The 22,509-nt window shown below is 35.8% G+C and overlaps 1 protein-coding gene and 1 long non-coding RNA gene across 3 annotated transcripts in view; one reads left to right on the forward strand and one right to left on the reverse strand.

Moving 5' to 3' along the window:
* Positions 1–11,730, reverse strand: part of LOC125795233 (uncharacterized) — a 29,536-nt gene extending 17,806 nt beyond the window's left edge. The window contains exons 1-3 of the long non-coding RNA XR_007434247.1: positions 11,657–11,730; positions 11,143–11,227; positions 9,381–9,444 (exon numbers count right to left, since the gene is read on the reverse strand). This is a non-coding gene — a long non-coding RNA (uncharacterized LOC125795233). The remainder of the gene's footprint in view (positions 1–9,380; positions 9,445–11,142; positions 11,228–11,656) is intronic.
* Positions 3,146–20,640, forward strand: LOC111189375 (uncharacterized). 2 transcript variants are annotated; one of them, XM_049473732.1, is made up of 12 exons: positions 3,154–3,730; positions 4,396–4,428; positions 8,434–8,626; positions 9,373–9,484; positions 9,560–9,654; positions 10,988–11,056; positions 11,165–11,215; positions 11,388–11,420; positions 11,513–11,745; positions 13,027–13,186; positions 20,295–20,414; positions 20,507–20,640. In XM_049473732.1, the coding sequence occupies exons 3-11, from the start codon at positions 8,434–8,436 to the stop codon at positions 20,402–20,404; spliced, it is 1,056 nt and encodes a 351-aa protein (XP_049329689.1). In that variant the 5' UTR covers positions 3,154–3,730; positions 4,396–4,428; the 3' UTR covers positions 20,405–20,414; positions 20,507–20,640. The 2 variants fall into 2 exon arrangements, with proteins under 2 accessions (XP_049329688.1, XP_049329689.1); XM_049473731.1 differs by lacking the exons at positions 8,434–8,626; positions 9,373–9,484; positions 9,560–9,654; ... (5 more) ...; positions 20,295–20,414; positions 20,507–20,640 and having other exon boundaries at positions 3,146–3,730; positions 4,396–8,430.
* Positions 20,641–22,509: the final 1,869 nt, after the last annotated feature.

The following is a 22,509-nucleotide window of genomic DNA, read 5'->3' on the forward strand; positions in this document are numbered from 1 at the left end:
ACAATAGAAGAAAAGAAAAGTAGATCTCAGTATAATAGTTATGTAGGTTTCAAGATAATTAATAAGAGCAGTTCAGGGCGCTTTATAAAACAGTAAAAATGATAGCAGTTGAGCTTTATTATGATATAAAATGCAGATTATGAACAAATAAATATTTTTGAATACTGCATGAAAATGAACTGTCTTGCTACTAGATATGACAGTGTAAATACTGTGTTTTTTAAGGGGTTTTAGAGGAGATATATATTTTAAAATAAAAAGATTCACACGTGATAGGTGTCGGTGGATCTTCTAACCAATGGGGATTAAGCTCTGTCGTCATCAGGGCGGCTCTAGGCTCCCGCAGTTGGTGGGAAGCAACTGCAGCGCCTGGGTCAGACGGCTGCAGGCAGATTTCACTCGCGGGACTATAACGCCGGAAGTCATCGTCACGTGATGAAGGCGCAGACGCAAGTCGGACAAAAAAACTAACCAGCATGCACCATACCGAGCCAGGCGGCGATCGGACTGCGCAGCGCCGGGTTAAGTCGAACAAGCCTATAGGCTGTATTCGGAATGGCATACTACTATACTGCGTACTGCATACTGCACTAGTATGTACTGCATACTACACACTGCCCAGTATGTAGTATTCGGTACTGCAACACCTTTGATTGTAGTACCCTACAAGGTCCCTGACACACCAATCAGTGCTCTGTAGTGCTCCGAATTCCTTAGAGTGAGTTGTAAACAGAAAGAACATGAAAAATGTCCTACCGTTTCATTATTAAAACTAATGAGATCTGCATACTGTACAGAACAGCAATTGAGTTTAGCAGCTAACCCAATTCTAACAACCAATTAGCAGCAGCCCCCACAACCCAAGTATGTTCCAGTTATATTTAAATATGTTTTTCTATTTATTTTAGTAGATTACTATTTTCATCTATGTAAGTACCAACAAGAAGAAAACATTTAAACAAACTCTCATTCATATTTACACAATCTCAACACAAATCAAACAATTTTATTAATTTGTATTCAAATAATTCCCTTATTTAAAAGAAAAATATGTATTTAAACTCAGGGAATTATTTATTAAATCAACAGAACGATTTATTAAACAAAGGTAATTATTTATTAAATAAAGAGAACGATTTATTAAAACTGAGGGAATTTTTTATTAAAGTAACAGAATAATTTATTAAAACTGATGGAATTTTTTATTAAAGTAACAGAATAATTTATTAAAACTGAGGGAATAATTTATTAAAATAACAGAATAATTTATTAAAACTGAGGGAATCATTTATTAAAATAACAGAAAAATTTATTAAAACCGAGGGAATTATTTACTGCATCAAGGAAAGTAATGGCTCACTGCTGTCGAGACCCTCCGCTGTCCCGGCCGCGGAAAGCGCTCGGTCGCGGTAGCGGAGGGTCCCTGCCGTGGAAAGCGCTCGGTCGCGGCAGCGGTGGGTCCCCGCCGCGGAAAGCGCTCGGTCGCGGCAGCGGAGGGTCCCTGCCGCGGAAAGCGCTCGGTCGCGGCAGCGGTGGGTGCCCGCCGCGGAGAACGCGCGGCCGCGGCAGCGGAGGCTCCCGTCGGCGGACAGCGCTCGGCCGCGGCAGCGGAGGGGCTCGACAGCAGTGAGCCAATACTTTCCAAAATAATTCCCTTAATTTAAAAATATATTTCTTTATAAAATTTAAAAATCTCTCGCACTCGCCTCCATCTTGTTTTTTTCTCAAGCGAGCTGGAGAAGCCAGTCGCAATGCATGTTGGGATGCAGTACACCGCGAAGATAGCTCCCCATGCACACTGCGGAATCGGAGCGGAGTAGTACACCACCCGGGTACCTGGAGTGCACTACATATCTGCAGTTTGGTCACATACTGTGTACTGCATACTGGCTTTAGGCAGATTTAGTACGCGAGTAGTATGTAGTATGCCATTCCGAATACAGCCATACACATAGATGCCGCAGTGACTTACGCCGCCTCAGCCGTCCGCCATATTGGATGGGTCTCCCATGTGCCCCCAAGTATATGTACTGAGGAAGGAGCTTAATACAACTATAATAATCACAACGCTACCAATTTATACCCGATTTACAACCTATAATAATCACAACTCTACCTATTTATACCCGATTTACACACGGTTTGGTTTGTTATGTGTGTGTGTGTGTGTGCCATACCAGTACAAATAAATACACTTGGGGCGCATGGGACACCCATCCAATATGGCGGCGACGTGGAACGCACACCAGCCTGTAATTCGGCGTTTATGTATATGTGTCTATGGTTCACTGCGTTGAGAGTCGCTCCCTATTACAGAAATAGTGCACTATATGGTGTGTCACTCAGTTATCACTATTTCTGTAATAGGGAGCGCACTATAGGGAGTCTGTGTACGTAATGCTTCATATTAGTGGAGACATTAGAAAGGGGGCAAAAGGCACAAGCTGCATTATTTGATTGTAAACGAACCTATGTTCCGTTAGTAGGGAGTCACTTAATGAAAATAATAAAAACAGAATTGTATATGCCTGTTATTGGTTACCAATTGGACCCATCTTATTTATTTAGATATTTAAAAAAACAGCTAAAAATTGTTTTAATTGACAGTGTTTCAAAGAAAATGTCATAATGTGCCTTGCTAATAAAATATGCAAATTACAAAAATATATGAAGAAATAGATAGTATATTTAAATTAATGAATAAAAAATTAAATGTATCAGGGTTCCCAACTAGTTGATTGAAATGACTTCCATAAAGAGGAAAAATCCCATATTTCAGGTCTCCTTATAAGCTGCTGACAATCAGTTTCACCACACTCAAATTCTTCATCCCCAAAACAGCTTTAATCTCATCCCATGTACTATTTTCCATTGGCTCCAGCCCTGAATGTATTATGAAATACTGGAAATTTCATATTTTTAAATGTATTATTTGTCAAATCTTTTCATATTATTTATTCCAAATGCATTATTTCATTATTTCATTATTTCTATTAAATATATAAAATATAATTTTTTGCATTGAACATTTACAGATATTCCATTGCACTTGTTCTAATGGCAATTAAAATGTTAATGTAAACACTTTTCATACATGTTTGCCCTTGTTATATTTACACAAAAAAGACAGAGGCAACTTTAAGTTGTTTCTAATGATATCAATAGTAAATAGAAAAACATTAACTGTCATTATCCTTAATAAAATATAATAAATAATAAATATACTTTTTAATTCAGTTTATTTTTACTGAGTGGTATTTTGTGCAGTACATTTACTGACAGTCAATTTACATACTGACAACATGACATGTCCCTGATATGGACTAAGTTAAACTATACCATAAATGATACATACCATATAACAGTGAACAGTGCAAAATAATTTATTTTGTTCTTATACATGGATAAGGGACATTATATGTTTTTTCTATTATTCATTATTAATCTTTGGATTTTGGGTTATTCTAGCACCTGAGAAATTCTTGAGAATCTCAAAACTGTGTATGATATAGTGTTACATAAACACAGATGACTCAAAGTTTTAGCACTTTGAGACTTCTTTGAAATGTAAAGAGCATTACAAATAAAATGTATTATTATTATTATTATTATTATTATTATTATAAACAGAAATTATAATTTGTATACAATTATTAAATATAAGTAATAAGTAATATGGTGTTGTTCCTCATTTACAGACTGCAGTAATAATTTTATCAACACTGACAAGGTGAGCAACACTTACATCAACTCTCTCTGCACTCTGATCAAGCATAATATTATGACGATCATCCATCTTATCAGCTCTGCTGAGTATATAGGAGCACTTTGTAGTTCAATAATTACAGACTGTAGTCCTGCATCTGTTTCTCTGCATACTTTATTATCCTCCTTTTATCCTGTTCTTCAATGGTCAGGGCCCCACAGGATAGACCACCACAGAGCAGGTAATATTTGGGTGGTATATTCAATCTAAGCACTGCATTTACACTGACATGGTGGTGTGTTAGTGTGTGAGATGTTTTAGTATGAGTGGATCAGACACAGCAGTGATGCACAACTGGCCTTGCTCTATATTTGTGAGTAGAAAAAAAGGTGGTGGCTGGCTTTACTGGTGTTGGAGAAGTCTTGTGCTAGTCTTCACTTTCCCTAACACTAACACACCACCACCATGCTAGTGTCACTGCAGTGCTGAAAATAACCCACCACCTACATAATACCTGCTCTGTGGTGGTCATGTTGTGTCATAACTATTGAAGAACAGGGCAAAAGAAAGATAATAAAGTATGGATAGTTGGTGTATAAAGAGGTGGTCATAATGTTATGCTTGAAACTACTGTTTTATATATTATAATATTCAAATAACTGATGGCATCCATTCCCTTCTTTCACCAGGTACTTTGAATACTGAAGAGCTTTTCTGTCAGAGTAAGTAAAAACAAACAAAAAAAAGGGTTGTGAATATTACTTGAAAAGCAGATATGCAGATATGTCATCTGTTTGGTCCAAGAGGCGTAGAATTTGTAAGCTTGTTCAAGAAGCAGAAAGAGATATTGCACAGCATTTTGAATACACTCAAATGCCCAGTTCAGCCTCTCCTTTAGATCAAAATGCAAATCATAGTCTCTCTGGTGAAACCCAGAAGGAACATCCTTCCCCAGTCTCTCCTTTGTCTCATGGTAGTGTTTGTTCTGGTAGTTTAGAATACCATGTTTGTAGAGATTCCAACAGGAGAATTCCAGATTCTCAAAGTGTGCTTCATGGGATTTCTGTGTCTCCTGGATGTGTCAGTTCTCCTGGAAGTGACAGTTCTGACTCTGATTGTTGTGACAATGAGTCAAATGAGTCCATGCTCCTCCACCAGTTAAAAGACTGGGCTACTACGTTCTCCATTTCATTGGTAGGACTCACTGCACTCCTGAACCTGCTCAGGATGTATCATCCACATTTACCTAGAGATGGAAGAACATTGCTTGGCACGCAGTCACATGTAGCCACAAGAAAGGTAGGAAATGGTGAATACTACCATTTTGGGTTGGAGCAAGGTATACACCAGAAACTGAAAAGTCTCAAAATCCAAAGCAGTCTACAAGGACTAAAACTACAGTTCAACATTGATGGTCTACCACTTTTCAGAAGCTCAAGAACCCAACTTTGGCCTATTCTTTGTCTAGCTGATTGTGATTACTCCAAGTCTCCCTTTCTGGTGGGATTGTACTGCGGAGTAACTAAGCCTGCAAGTGTTTTTGACTATCTGGCTGACTTTGTGAAGGACTTGACAAATGTGCTGGAGCATGGCATTGACTACAATGGTAAACAGCTTGAAGTTTCAGTGTCAGCTTTTGTCTGTGACGCCCCAGCCAGAGCCTTTGTAAAGAACATCAAGTCACATAATGGCTATTCTGGATGTGACAAGTGCATGCAGGTGGGCAAATGGCATAATAAAATGACATACCCGGAAACCAATGCCAGACCAAGGACTGACTCCAATTTCTGTGCTATGGCTGATGAAGAACATCATTTGGAAGGGAAACTTGGCCCTTTGACAGGAATTGTAAAGATGGTGTCCCAGTTTCCACTCGACTATATGCACCTGTGCTGTCTCGGGGTTATGAGAAAACTTCTGCTTTTCTGGCTAAAAGGAAAAAAACTGGCGACCCGGCTTCCTTCAAAAACTGTTGGCTTGGTGTCCAAAAATCTGCTAAATCAACGGCCTTATACACCCTCTGAATTCTCTAGGAAACCAAGAGAGTTGACAGAAATTGATCGCTGGAAAGCAACAGAATTACGCCAATTCATGATTTATACTGGTCCAGTGGTGCTTAAGAACTGCATGCCACAGGAAGTATATGACAACTTCATGCTTTTCTCTGTTGCCATGTTTTTGCTCCTGACTCCAGACATTTCCGAAGAAAAGTTGTGCTTCGCTGGCAACATACTTGTGTGTTTTGTTAGACACTTTGGGGAGCTGTATGGAAAGGAAGAGATTGTTTTTAATGTGCACCAGCTTGTCCACCTTGCAGATGAATACCGAAGATTTGGGGCCTTGGACAATGTTTCAGCCTTTCCCTTTGAAAACTGTTTGGGAAGAATCAAGAAACTTGTAAGGAAGCCACACCAACCACTACAACAAGTAGTTAAAAGATTATCAGAAATGCCAACAGCATTGGTGCCCATACCAACATGCTCTGTATCTTTACAACATAAGCACCATAATGGACCTCTGCCTCCACAGTTTGGTACAGCTGACCAATTTAACAAAATTACCTGGAATGAGTGCACCATTTCCACAGAGCCAGGTGACAACTGCATAGAGGTCGGCCATGAAATAGCTGTGGTCAAAAACATAGTGAGGGCAGAAGATGTCACGTATGTCATCTATCAAACATTCAAACATAAGGAGAACAGCTTTTTGTACCCTTGTGCATCATCTTACATTGGTTCTTATCAAGTATCTGGGCTGCACAGCAATCTAGGAGTCTGTAGAGTTGAGCATATACAAAGAAAGTGTGCACTCTACAAAGACAGGGATAGTTTTATAGTCATTCCACTTGCTCACATGTTTGTTTAGATTAAGGCTAGTGAGGATCAGAGGTGCATGTGCACAAAGGAAAGAAACAACTTGCTAATGCAATGGTGAAGATGCGATGAAGAACTTAAAAACAAAGAGAACAGACGGAAACATTAACTAGTGATACAGACAAACAGAAAAGAAACACAGACAAGGAAAAGCAGAATCATCACAGACAGGAAATAAACATGGACAAAGACATGCAGAATTGGACAGAGTAGGACATTAAGAAATGGTACAATTGGAAACAAGTAGGAAAATAGAAAAGAACCAACATGCAAATGAAACCTCACTAAAGCACTCAAAAACAAGAGAGCAGACAGACATGTGAAGAACAGTCACAGACAAGCAGAATTAGAAAACCAGATAAGGAAGAGCACAATTAGAAACACACAGGATAGAGACAGACAAAGAAGAGTACAAGTGAAGTAAAACAAACAAGAACGAGACAGACAAATAAAAACAGATGTGTCGCAGACAAACAGGAAAGAAAAACATACAAAGAAGGACACAATTATCGCAGACAAACAGGAAAGAAAAACATACAAAGAAGGACACAATTGTCACAGACAAACAGGAAAGAAAGACGGACAAAGAGGAGAAGAGATGCCGCAGAACCACAGAAAAGAAGAATTGTCACAAACAGGAAAGAAACAACCAAAGAAGGACACAACTGTCACAGACAAACAGGAAAGAAAGATGGACAAAGAAGAGCAGAGTTGCCTCAGAACAACAGAAAAGCAGAATTGTCACAAACAGGAAAGAAAAACATACAAAGAAGGACACAATTGTCACGGACAAACAGGAAAGAAAGACGGACAAAGAGGAGAAGAGATGCCGCAGAACCACATAAAAGCAGAATCGTCACAAACAGGTGAGAAAAACATACAAAGAAGGACACAATTGTTACAGACAAACAGGAAAGAAAGACGGACAAAGAAGAGCAGAGATGCTGCAGAACCACAGAAAAGCAGAATTGTCACAAACAGGAAAGAAAAACGGCCAAAGAAGGACACAATTGTCACAGACAAACAGGAAAGAAAGGTGGACAAAGAAGAGCAGAGTTGCCTCAGAACAACAGAAAAGCAGAATTGTCACAAACAGGAAAGAAAAACATACAAAGAAGGACACAATTGTTACAGACAAACAGGAAAGAAAGACGGACAAAGAAGAGCAGAGATGCTGCAGAACCACAGAAAAGAAGAATTGTCACGAACAGGAAAGAAAAACATTCAAAGAAGGACACAATTGTTACAGACAAACAGGAAAGAAAGACGGACAAAGAAGAGCAGAGATGCTGCAGAACCACAGAAAAGAAGAATTGTCACGAACAGGAAAGAAAAACATTCAAAGAAGGACACAATTGTCACAGACAAACAGGAAAGAAAGACGGACAAAGAGGAGAAGAGATGCCGCAGAACCACATAAAAGCAGAATAGTCACAAACAGGTGAGAAAAACATACAAAGAAGGAAACAATTGTCACAGACAAACAGGAAAGAAAGACGGACAAAGAAGAGCAGAGATGCTGCAGAACCACAGAAAAGCAGAATTGTCACAAACAGGAAAGAAAAGAACAGATAAACAAATAAACATGAAAGAGACCCCAGAAGAGAAACAAGCCTATTAAAAATATAACAAAAACAAACAGTAAAGAAGAAAAGCAACAACAAAAACATTATTGAAGCACCTAACAAAGAGATCAGACATAAGTAGTTTTATATGTTTTTTTATATTGTTCAAACTCTGTTCTTCAGTATCCAAAGATCAATAAAATCAATCAATAAAAAAACAATAACATAAGAAGCTTTTCACATAATATTTTTAAACAAAAATTGCTAAAAATGTTTTGTTTCACATAAGATGGAACAGCTGTGGTATGTAGTGGAGTTCACTGACAAAAGCACAGCAGTTGTGCCCACTTCATGGGTCAATAATGGACAATGTCTATGGCCTCCACGGGACAGCGTGAACATTCAGAAAGCTGTAAAACAGCAAACCCGACCAACACCAGACTGGGCAGTTTATGAGCAAATTCTCTGCCTAGCAACTTGTGGTAAGTTGTAAATTCATGTTGCTGCCAATTACACACACACACACCCAAATACTACTTTTCCTAAACATTCCCCCTGTATTTTGACATTGACCAATTTATGATGGCTAGACAAATGGAATAAATGGGAAACAAATACTACAGATTATTACACAATCCTACTGTAAACAGCATTTAATATTTCTGTGACTTGTGCAATAGTAGCCTGTTGGAAATCTAATACAGCTCTGGAAAAAAATTACAGACCACTTCAAAATCTATAGACCTGAACCCCACTGAAAACCTCTAGAATGAATTCAAGAGGAAGATGGATGGTCACAAGCCATCAAACAAAGCTTTTTTTTTTGGTCACCTGAAGTCACGGCCTTCATTTAACTGAAGAACAACATTTATCAACGCAGCTATTTTTTCCAGAGCTGTAATGTACTGTTTACAGGAGGTACTGTCACCCTTAGAGTAGGTTTAATCAGAATTATTCCTCCCTATACCTTTCACAAATTTAGCCTGTATCAGTTGCATTATACAGATATTTGTCAAGACAACAAAAAAAAACTCAAAATTATGTGAACTTGTTAATATTGCTTACATGTATCAATAAATATCTCTATTAGTTTGATAATACTTTTATTTTCATTGAACTCTAGACATATCACCAAAATACCTTTTGAATTGAGGGGGTTTGGATATTTCTGACTGCAAGATATATAATACAATTCTTACTTCTTTTCTCTGCCAATAATTCATTTCAGACACTTACGAGAAAGCCATTGGTTGCTTAAAAAAGTCCGTAGAACCTAGCTGCCCCACTTCCGATATTGAATCTGAAATGGAACAAGAAGAAAGAAGAAAAAGGAAATCGAAGTAAGGTTATTTCAGTGAATACATTAAGTGTTATAAATCATTTCCTTGCATTTCTTAATAGTGAACATTTTACAGACCAAATCCAAAATATGTCAACATCTTCAGTGATCCGGAAGAAGAGTACACAGCAAAAAGACGAATGCCTAGGCCTCCACCAATACTTTCACCAGGTATATGTTTCAAAATTATTTTTGTATGTGTTTAAAACCCCACACAGTTAGGCACTGGTGTTTATCTAATTTTTCCTAAGGTGCATTTAAGAGATATTTCAGAAACCATTAAAACAACAGTGAAACCTGCTGTACATCTCAGACAAAGAGAAGTTCAATACATCTTTTTTTCCAAATGGGGATCCCCATTCATTATGCAGTGGAGTCTAGGACTAAGTATAACATGTGTATAGGAAACAAAATATAAATATTAACGTGAACACCTGTTCTTTGCTGTTTTTAAAGGTTTAACCTCATCACACATTACAGCAATTCACAACTTACAAGCAAAAAAAATGCTCCCAGCAGCTCAAATGCTTGCATTAGTTTATCATTTTTAAGCTAGGCAATACACTTACACAACCATGACAAACTTCATGACCAAGCTAGTTCCTGACTTATCTTGTGGCTGTGCTGGACATCACAATGTACAATGCATTCGGAAAGTTTTCAGGCAGTTTCACTTTTGTCACGTTTTGTCATGTTGTGGCTTGTATTACAATATTTAAAATAAAAAATTCCTCACTGTGCAGAACTTTTATTGCAAAATTTATTGAAAAGGACAAACTAAAACACTATCCTCATATAGGTATTCAGACCCTTTACTCAGTACTTTACTAAGTAAGGAGTTGTCCCCCCCCTAGTGTTGTCACTCCTGTGTTGTATTGGCTGCCTGTTAGGGTTGTTTTCTTATTGGAAGGTAAACCTTCTACCCAGTCCCGAGAGCCCTGGATTAGGTTTTCAAAAAATATATATACGAACTTTGCTCTAACACTTCCGTGACCTTCCCTCAACCATCCCTGTCCAACCACTGAAAAACATGCCCACAGTGTGACGCTTCAATGTAGAAATGGCATTGGACAGGTCCAATCAGCTAAGTTTAGACACTCCAGTCAAGGTATTTAAATATCTAAGATGATAAACAGAAATGGGAGGACACCATAACTAAATTTCAGTGTCAGAGAAAAAGATTATGAAAATGTGCAATCTGAAATTTAATTTCATTTATTTTTTATTCAATTTGCTAAAATGTCTGTAAAAATTCTGTGTTCACATTTTAATTATGGGGTATCGCGTGTGAAATGATGTGGGAACACAGCATTTCAAGGCTGCCACATGACAAAATGTGAAACATGTGAAAGGACCTGAGGATTTTCCTCATGAATTTTACATATTTTTAATTCATTGTATTGTATTGTATGCATTCAAAGACAAAAATCTATCTTGTGAAACTGTCACAATAAATATACAGAAAATTACATGATTAACACAAAATGCTAATTTATCATTACAGATCTCTATCAAAATTACAAAACAGCGGCTGAAGCACTGAACCACACTTGGCCTGAGGATAACTTTCATGGTAGAAATCATAATTTCACAATTGAATTATTAGACATTAACAATACCTAATATGTTGCACATATTAATTTAATTTTGAGCACTTACTTTGCATTCGTTGTTCTTTCAGGCTATCAAAATTCCCCCACACTTCCCTCAGAGTTCCCTCACACTTCTGCAGGTCAGTTGTCCTCTGAACATATTATTACATCTAACATCAATATGTTAAACATACACACTTCATGCTATTTAAAATATAATGTGGTATCATAATAAAGAGATTTACTAGTGCATGTTTTGACACTTTGAAATCTTAATACCGTGGCATGAAACATGTTTTATATGTCTTCCAGATGTACAACCTCAGCCCCATCAGTTGCTCAGAGGTACTTGAAACATTTCAACACTGTCTGCATACACTTTAATGCTGTTTCTGCTTTTTCTAGTATTCATTTTCTTACAAAAATGTGTTTTGCAGACATGGGACTGAGCAAAGTTTTGCAAATGCTTGCACAAACACTAGAAGAAAACAGAGAGACAAAAGAAGAATTAAAAAAACTCACCCAGGAGGTAAAAGCCCTCAGGAGAGACCTAGTTAGTCAAAACACAGAAAGGACCTCACCTTCAGTCATTAGGTTACCCCTTGGAACCATGGCAGAACTGGATCAGGCGGAGATCATCCTCAAAAACCCAGAGGAACGTCAAAAGATGGTACTTTTTTTTAATTATACTTGTAGTATTGAGTCTGTAAGAATGTACAAAAAAAAAAGTTTTGCTCACTTTATGATCTGATTATGGTATGGATTTACATGAAAACAGTTAGAAATTGTATTTAAACTTTTTGAACTATAGATTCAGATTTAAATCACATTCAAAATATTGATTATTATTGATGATTGATAATATGGAATTAATTAAATTAGGTACAATATTAATTAGGCATACATACATTCCACTATTAACTACTTGATCAATGGAATGTGCTATCATGAGTTACATTGTGTTACTGTTTTATGCAACAGTTCTAAAAAAAAAAAAAGCCTCTGTACCTAATCAAATATAAAAACAGGATATTTGGAGCAAATTCTACTCAAATCCCAATCTTCTCTGTGTTCTATAATGGTCACTGTCACTGTGACCATTACATACATATGTCTTACAAGGTCAATACTTACTAACACTCCTTTTGGCAGAAAATATCATTTTAAAATGGTTATTGGATGTTATAATATGTCATTAGAAACGTTCTTGAGTTATCATGAATGCACAGCTTTTTAAAGGTAGATTTAAAATGTTCACTTATCGGCAACAACTTTTTCAGCTGTAGACTGCAACAAAGAGTCTGACATTTGCTTCCAGGAATTTCTAGCATTTTGTGAAATCCATTGCGGTTTGACTTGCCTTTGCACTTCTCAGTTTTCTCAATCTCATCTTGACCTTTACAGTTATATTACTTTATGTAGTGTAGAAAATGCAAGCTGAAACTGTAGAGTATCTTATTGTATTCTTGTGGATTACTTTTGTTTTTATATCTTTAGACAAATGGTTAGAGTAACCCACTTGTGCTGAGCAAAAATTCTAAATAATCAAACAATTTATAAAGCATGAAAAATTACCTAAATTACCTTGGTATAATTTGGTATTTAAACTCTGAGGCCATGTAAAAATGTTTTACCCCTTTGCAGCACTCAGATAACTAACTTAGCCAAAATATTGGGCTGTGTTTGATTAGCTACATAAGCTGAGTATACTACTTCCCAATTTTAAAAAGTTTAAGTACGCCACACTGCCGTTTGCAACTGTATGCAACATGTAAAAGACTGTTTAACAAATATTAAAATGTTATCGGTTTACCCTGGCCAGCAAGTAACCCATTGCTTTTATTTTGTTTAATTAATTTATTAGACACACCAATACATAGCCTTTACTTGGACATAACCTGTTCCTGTTGATACTTGCCTTATTAGTCATCTTCTGTTTTTCTCCTGTCAGGTGTCTTACTTTGCCATCACTGGAGGACACACGCAAGACATTCTTGTGAGGCGCATGTTGGCATGTGCCCTTACAAACAGCCTGGCAAGCCAGATGAACTGGGCTGGCAAAGGACACAAAAGGGCATTTAAAGACACAGCACTTCACGATGTAATGTCTGGTAAGTTAATGCACCTGCACATAAACAAACACACCCACATTCATAACCAACCAAAATCAAAATAAAACTGAACTACCTTGTACATTAAATTTGTCTCAACAGCGACACACCATGAAATATTTTTGCATCTTAAATGTAAATGCCTCTTTTTCTTTCAGTGCAATCAACCCAAAAACATCTATATAGGCAACTACTGAAAGTATATATATTTACTCATATATAGCAAATCTATACCTATAGCAAATCTGAACATTAATTTCTATATAGTTGATATAATAACTATAACTATAATAGCTATAATTTGTAACAGGAGAACGAATGTTTGCTTTGTGGTATTCTAGTGACACAGTTTTAAAAAAGGAAATAACGAAGGACTGACTACAGGGCCTAAAAGAGATTACATCTGCAACAGGTGTTTTCGTACGTACTGCATATTACTCAAATACAATAGCTCATAACACCACCCAAACTCTAAATGAACGGACTTACTTTTCAGGAAGTTGATGTTTATGATTACGATGTCTGTCTTTGCATTGTGTAGAAGACAATATTCTTCGGTCTTCATGGCGTGCGTTTTTTCCTTCAAGTTATTAGGTTCATTTCTGCTCACTGATGTAATAGGGATAGCAACAGTTATTAAGCAGTCATTGGAGGCCTACTAAAAAGACAGGGTTTGTGATTGGTCGGTTTAAAAGGGGGCGCGGTTAAATATGTATGTATGTCAAAAGTGTTTAGAAACCGTTCTTAATGGCATACAATAGTTTTTAAATATATAAGATATAGTTTTAGGGGCCTAATGTGGGCAATAAAATCACATTTTTAACCTTACTGTCACACCTGAACCTGACTCTATTATCTTGGAAAACAATCAATTCAATATCCATGCCTTACTGCAGAGGTCTTCAACACACGCAAATTATATGCAAATTACAACGGCGTATAACTTAAAAACTCAGGTCCTATCACTACGTCCGTCCAAAAGTTATATTTAACTGGCTAACAAAATGAAATAAAAAGCAGAACATATAAATGAACACAGTTCATAATAGCCTAAATGTAATTTTAGTCCTTTGTAGGTAAAACCTGTTTATATCTCGCTTTTATTCCACATACAAGTTCAAAATATGGCAGTGGAAAATGATACATTGCTGAATGGTAAAGGCGAGATAACGGCCAAACTAAAAAAAACAAAACAAGAAATAACAATAAATAGCATGTATACATATCCTGTTCGTGTCTGTATCTCTCTCTCCCTCTATCTTTCTGTCTCTCTGAATGTCTAATACTAAACGTAGTTCATGGTTGGGTGTACAGTTATAGGAGTGCTTTATAAGGTAGACCATCTGCTGGGAATTATTAGGAATAGTTTTATATCAATTATGTTTATTCAATGAATACGTTTTGGCCCTATATTACTAAATAGTTATTGAGAAATTAACTATAATAGAAATAAACAATTCCACAGAGATCATAACTTTGACACGCATATCATGTATACTTCACAGTATATCTTGATTTGTTTTATACAAAACAAAGCCTGCATCAGTAAAGGCTTTATTTCCATTATTTATGACTGGAATTGACTGTATGTTCCTTTGGTCTCAATAACGCAGAGAAACAGTGCCACGAAGCAGCGCTAGCACTCCAAGCTCGGGTACGGGATCATCTCGCGCGCCTAGGAGTGCTGGCGCTGCTTCGTGGCTGCCTTGCATGCCAGAGTCGGGAGCGCTGCGCTGCTGCATAGCACTGTTTCTCTGCGTTATTGCGAAACGCAATTGGCTCGGCTACCGACAGGACACTGTACTATGTCTAACTGTAACAGCAGAACATTAATAAGCAGCAGATTAGAAACGTAGATAACCGATGGCAATCACAGCAGCCGTAACAGATAATCAGCGGTAAATGCTCCTAATGTTTGGGAACCAGATAATTAAGGCGTCAGAACGTCGTAATTAAGGCGTCCGAAAGACATAATTATATCGTAGCCATTAAGGCCTGGCCACAAGGGCTCCGATAGCAAGCAGCTCTCAGGGGTTGTGCGCAATAGGACTGCTTAAGGATGGTCAACCTGGCTTTATATAAAGTAATAGTTAAATTAAATTTGTAATATTACGAGAATAAAGTCGTAGTATTTTGAGGAAAATGTAGTTTTAATCGCTTGGGCTGCAGTTTAGGAAGCGCAGAGGGAGAGAACGTTCCCACGCATTATTTTTTTTTTTACATGATGTCAAAATGAAAATAAAAAGCAGCACATATGGAAATGAACACAGTCCATAGTAGCCTAAACACACACACACACACTCTGTCTGTCCGTCTTTCTCTATCCTGTTTCAAACTTGGCGGCAGGAAACATAGGTGCGCCACTGACTGATTAAAACCACTTCAACAGTCAACAGCCACACAAGATTAGCTATATTTTTTTTACATTTACAAGGAGTTGAATTGAATTAGTACACAGACGTAATAATTGTAGCTTAACATAATTCTGCTGTTTGAGAATTTGACAGATGCTTATTCTCATTCTTGCAGTTTGGAAAAAAAAATGAAAAGAGAAAAGCACTACGACTAAACATAAATTAGTTTTATTTCACTTACCTATAATGTAACTGAAATTCGCTGTTATATTTTGAAAATAATAATAATAATAATAATAATAATAACAATAATAATATAAATTACAATAATTAATTACAACAATAATAATAATTAGTATACTAATTACAACCGCAATAATAATAATATCAATTGTTATTATAATTATTATTATTAGTATTATTATTGTTATTATTATTATTATTGTATATAGCACCTTTAGTTTAAAAAAACAGCTAATACAAATACAATTTTAATAAACTACAAGTGAAATACACAAGTTAACATAAACATAATAATACAGCAAGTGGGATCTATTTAACATGCAATTTTATCAGTGTTGTGCCAGTTCACAGCTTTTCTGAACTAGTTCAAGTTCAGTTCATACATGCTCAAAGTGAACAGTTCACGTTCATAGTTCACAATTTTAATTGTAAACTAGTTCGAAGTTCAGTTCATTTTACTTTTTTCGTGAAATATTCAAATTAATACTTTTTTTCACACTACAAGCTAGAAATCACTATATGTTCTTTGAAATTGCTCATTGTAAACATTTGCTCATGACACTGCAATTGTGGGTTTCTTACCAGGTGATGAAACTTGCAGCAGTACAGACAAGGTAGACCAGTTCTATACTTAGTTCAATGAAATCTACCAGCATTTAATTAAAAAAAGAATATATAATATGAAATATGTATATATTATTTGATATATATGATATTATATACAGTGTTATGCACGTTACTTTGAAAAAATAATTAGTTATAGTTACTCGTTACTTCTCTAAAAAAATAACTGAGTTACTAACGAAGTTACTCCACTATAAAAGTAATTAGTTACCAGTAAAAGTAACTATGTGTTACTTTTTATTATTCGCCCGTCAAAAAAAGGAAATCAATTATGCATTTACTATTATTATTAGAAAAATAACAAACTGTTAAATAAAAAAATGTTGACAAAAATATAATCTAACGAATTAAAAAAAAAAAAAAAACGAAATTCTCCACAGAACCAAAGAAAATTATTAAAACTTGTAATACTGAAAAAAATGGAAAAAACGGAAAAACGGTCTGGGGATGAAATTAAACAAACCAAGCCACACTCAAAGGAAATATGTATATATAAACAAAACAAAATAATGGACAAAAACAACAATCTAAGGACCGTTAAAATGGTATTAATATAACAGCTTCACCAAAATAGAATAGAGCTTAGATCGGGCGCAAAAAATCCGACCCGACCCAGCCCGAGCCCGTGCACGTTCTGCCCAAGCCCGAACCATGAACTGTCATTATGAGCCTGAGCCCAACCCGATCCGCCCCATAAACTGTCTGTTTTCGGGCTGATTGAATGAGCGAAATATAATCAGAATTATGTTAATTAACACTGTAACATAAAAGCATAGAACTATTATATAATTTAAATGATTTTTAAGAACAGCTACACACAATGCTGCAAGTCAAACGCGGAGGCGTTCACGTGCGCCCAGAGCTACGTGATTACATTTTTCATTTTTATTATAGTTTAATTTTATTATTATTTTTTTTTCTGTTCAGTAAGTTTTTAGGGTGGGCTTGCTAGTTTTTATTAGTTTTCACACATCTCATCTGAGAGATCAATATAAGAAACGTGAGAGAGAAAGAGAGAGAGAGAGAGAGAGAGAGAGAGATTTGCCTGTTCTGGTATGAGCTACTCAGAGGTAAATGTTCTCACACACTGTGTCTCCTGTTTCTCTTTCATCTGCCTCGCACGCACGCATATTGTAATCCCATACATAATTCTGCAGTTTCTCAGTGTTCTCTGTTGTATTAAACACGAAAATTAGGGTAATCTATCAGTAATTTAAGTTCGTTTTAGTTGGTTTTATGAACACAAAATACAGTTCGAGATAGTTATGTTTTTTTCTTTTAATTACCGTTTTTATTAGATTCAGTTAACACAAATGTTTTTTCACTTTAAGTTTTCGCTATTTCATTCGCTTTAGTGAACAATAATAATTAGTTACTTAGCAACATTGTGATTGTCACACCAGAGCTTAATATAAAGTAAAAATAGGAGCGGTCGGTACTCGGGTTAGGTCGCGGGCAGAGAATCTAAGCTCTAAAAGAGAAAGCAGCAGCACCACAAAAACCGGAGCAGCTAAAAAGAGCTTAACGTCCTTAATTCGGAACTTGGGCTGTCCACGGCAATCACTGAATTAATTAGAGCACGCAAATCGTCACAATTGTGTCTCACTTCACCACGCCAAACCATGTAAACCTACAGGCACAGCGGCCAGAAGCTCAAGTTCACCGGAAAGAGGAGGGGTTAACCAGGGCAAAGCGAAGTTAAAAAAAAAGTTAATAGAGCGGCTAAAGTAACGTGCAGTAACGGGGTGTCGGTAACGGCGTTATAGTAACAGTCATAGTAATTAGTTTACTCGTTACTGAAAAAAAGTAAGGCGTTAGTAACGCCTTTAGTTTTAACGCTGTTACTCCCAACACTGATTATATATACATTATATATTATATATACATTTGTGTGTGTATGAAATAGAGTTTAGATTATCTGCCCGAGCCCTCGGGCTCAAAAAAAAGGTCCATGATGTGGCGTCTGTTTTTTAATGCTATTTTTATTTTGTATAAAGCTGTGGCGTGATCATCATAATATAGCAAAGTAACACATCAAACTGTGTTTCTAAAAAAAAAAACTTGCACAAGTTAGAATGTAGTAATCACGCAGCTCTGGCCTGTGCAGTGCGCACACATTGACTTGCAGCGCTGTGTGTAGCTACTCCAAGAAAATAGAGCCTTCTGAAGTGAGGAGACAAATTACATCATGTGAGCTAAATTTGACCCAATGTGAAGGAAAGTCAGAGGTATGGACTGGAGCCAATTCAAGTTAGTTGTTGATAGTACCGCAAAGTGCCGCATCCATGCGGCGTGCTCATAGCGTGTGTCCGCTCTCTGGTCTTTAAGAAGCTGTTTATTGTGGATGTTAAGCTGCTGCTTTGAGATTAGTACCACTTTAGTGGCTGTTAAATTGTTATTTGTGTTCATTTTTTTTTTTTGGTTATTTCTTTGTTTGGATTAGTCGCCCAGACTAATTTACTTTGGGATATTTGCGGGTTTTTTTTGCTAATATTATTGTATTTTTTGTAGCTTACTGCTTCACTATTTCGTTTATATATTTTGGAATTCGTTAGGTTATATATTTTTTCATTATTATGAGCATAGGTTAGTTAGATATTTTTTTGTTTTTTATTTTGTATTTATTATTAAATGCTATTAGCTTATTAGCTTCTAGCTTGTTGCTAGCTTCTTTGTCATTTAGCATACAGAACTTCTCACTGATCTTTTTAATGAAAATTGATTTATTAATTTAATAGCCTACCTTAATATTTTAAACCAGACACTGTGTGATTTTTTTTATGGGGTGCAGAGAGCAAGCCCATAGGCAGTAAAGTTTATCGGTCCAAAACATCCAGCCAGACCCGAGCCCGCACTTTCTGCTGGACCTGACCCTGAGCCCAATCTAAATCCGACATGAATTTAGTAAGTATAGAGCTTAAAACTGACCTTTTAACTATAATTCTGAGATGTACTGTACTTTATCATTTCTTCTCCCATTATCTTCCGCGATCCTGCGAGGTGCGCAGCGCATCGAGTAATCCACATTTTGAGCTGTAATCGTGCAGATTTCGCTTATTCAAACAGCCCGAAAGTGTTTTTAAAAAGCTCATTTTTAAGGCTCTACTTAATAAAAAAAATGTCGGGTTTAACTGGGGTTCGGGCTCATAGTAACAGTATATGGGTCCGGTCAGGTCGGGCTCTGGCAGAACGTGCACGGGCTCGGGCTGGGTCGGGCTGGCAACAGCAGAATACAGGAGGGAGGAACTTTAGTTGCGTTTCAAAAGAGAAAACAGATGTCACTAAGTTTTCAATGGAAAATAAATTCCAACGTTCATTTACAGTGATGTCTGCCGTTCATGACACATAATGTGAACTAACTCACGTTCAAGTTCTTTATTAAAAAATGTGTTGTGTTCAGTTCAACGTTCACGAAAAAATGAGCGTTTTCAATGAACGCGTTCTTTTGAACTCGTTCACGCACAACACTGAATTTTATGTGTATATAATGTTTAATTATGTTATATATCATTTTATATACTTTTTATTTACCCATTTTAAGTTTTCATGTAATCTAGCAATCTACATTTATTCATTTATTTATTTATTATGATAGTTTACTTCATATTTTTCATACCTATATAGCGATGAACCGCAATATATTTATTTGTTGGTAACATTAATAAAAAATAGGGTGAAATAGGGTGTGCTCACATTTAGGCAGTGGCCTAATGGGACGTGATTTAGGAAAACGCGCTTAAATGGGATTGCTCTGAATTGAGGATAAGTGAAACATGCCAAATTCCCACTGCTTAAATGCCTGGCAAACTGGTATTAACTTTCACTGTAATACAACTCTGAACACAGCCCCACGAAAATGTTTTGTTTGTTTTTTTTTGCTTTTTCAGCTGCTCTCCAGAAACAACTCCCTGGGAGCACTCAGCTTCAGTTTGCTGAAACAATTAAAAAGTGGCTTAAGTATGCACCAGAGAGGGAAGGCGGTGTTCCACGGAAATAAATAATAACAGGTTTGCTACATTGTTTTGGTTTGATTCGTATGTGAACAGTAAACTCTGTATACTAAAACTTAATATTTTCCATTTATATTTCTTTTGTTTAGGTCCAGCAGCAGCCACGTGGACACCATCTTTTTTGTTTTGTTGTTTAGTTCACAATTAATTAATAAATATGTTTGTGCTCAGTTATTTTTACATGTATTTTTATGGTTTGTAATTAAACATCATTGCATTGTTAGATCTGTTGGTGTTATTCATTTTTATTATTATTATTATTATTATTATTATTATTATTATTATTATTATTATTATTGTTAGTATTATTGTTAGTATTATTATTATTATTATTATTATTATTGTTAGTATTATTATTATTAATATTAATAATATTACCATTGTTCAAGAATAATATTAATAATAATAACCGTAATATCATTGTTATTATTGTCGCTGTTATTATTGTTATTAATAATCATAGTAAAAACATAACAATAACAGCGACAATACTATAATTAACAACATATAATAATTATATTATTATTATTATTATTATTATTATTATTATTATTATTAGAAGTAGTAGTATTATTATATTCCTGTTGCAGGAATTATTTTACGTCGAAAAAACAACCAAAACCGACAATAATCAGATGGTTTATATAATGGTTGAAAGGGGGTTGATTTGCCGTCTGCTTTCAACCAGTTTTCGACGTTGATTCAACGTTGATCAGTATGTGCACATTTGCGTTGAATCAACGTCGGAAATCGACGTTGTTTCAACGGTTCTTCGTTGACGGTTCAACGGTGAATCAACGTTGATTCAACGTCCCTTTGCTATCTGGGACAACACCACTTTGATGAAATCTGGCTTTAGATGGCTTTTATGTGTTACATAAAAGGTAATAAATTAAATTGTTAAATATTTCAATAACGATAACAGTAAATATAATATTTAATATCTCAATAACGATAACAGCACAAACGTTAATTTTTACTGCACAAACAAGCACAAACGTAGCACTAACCAATGAGACCACTTTGGTGTGATTTAGCCACAAATAAGGGGCTGTGTTACATAACAGGTCAGAAATTAAATGTTTAATATCTCAAAAACAGTAAATATAATGTTTAATATCTCAATAATGATAACAGCACAAACGTTAATTTTTGCTGCACAAACCAGCACAAACGTAGCACTAACCAATGGAAATATTTTTATTTCATTTCTAATGATATGAGGGGCCAGCTTCACTGAGGTCCACAATGCTGCTAACACTACCTAAAAGGTGCATCTCAACAAAAGTGTATTTACCATTCTTACCATGACCTTTTTTATTATTTAATTTGTTAATTTGAATGAAAAGTCCTCACCTAGTCCTACTTCACTTGGGTTCAGAGAATGATTTAACGTGCATAAGTTAGCCTCATAGATCCAAGATACAAAACAAATTTTAACATCTCAATAAACAAAAATCATAAAGTAAAAAACTGTGTTGCTTATTAGTAGAGGTAGACATTATTTTAATTTGAAATTTGTTTTACCCTAAAACAATCTAACACACATTAATTCAAAACTCAATATGACATCTGAACAGCATATATTAATGTTAACATTGTGCCGTGTAATCCTGTGCACACTGTAACAGAAGTGAGGTGCACTGCCACCTAGTGTCCACATTAATTTCATACTCTCAGATGCAGACAATGGAGGTTATTTAAATTAACCTGCATTATGCTTGCTCCAAACTCAGCTATTAATTCATATGAAAACATATACTATGCTGATTAATCTATTTAGCAAAACTACATTGTGCAGCTTAACCTAGCCATGTATCCCAGCACAGACCACAAATATGTTAAAAATCTTCTGGAACATTAAAAAAATAATATACCTGTGACATTATTCTCCATTTTATATTATTAAACACATACAAAAATAAATATGTAAAATATTATAAAGTAAACCAGCCAAACTAATGTGGGTTCACCAAATTCACCCAACAGGGTTTTTGAATGTTTACAGATGATTGACTGACATAATGATTCTTTAATGCACTCAATCTCTGTCAATACATAATGTAGCACCATGTGTCAATTTACTACCTAT

The sequence above is a fragment of the Astyanax mexicanus genome, unplaced genomic scaffold (assembly GCF_023375975.1).
Source record: "Astyanax mexicanus isolate ESR-SI-001 unplaced genomic scaffold, AstMex3_surface scaffold_45, whole genome shotgun sequence".
NCBI classification, from domain to species: Eukaryota; Metazoa; Chordata; class Actinopteri; order Characiformes; family Acestrorhamphidae; genus Astyanax; species Astyanax mexicanus.

Excerpts from the sequence above, each read along its gene's own strand:
- LOC111189375 (XM_049473731.1), top strand. The coding sequence starts at position 4,490 with ATGTCATCTGTTTGGTCCAAGAGGCGTAGAATTTGTAAGCTTGTTCAA.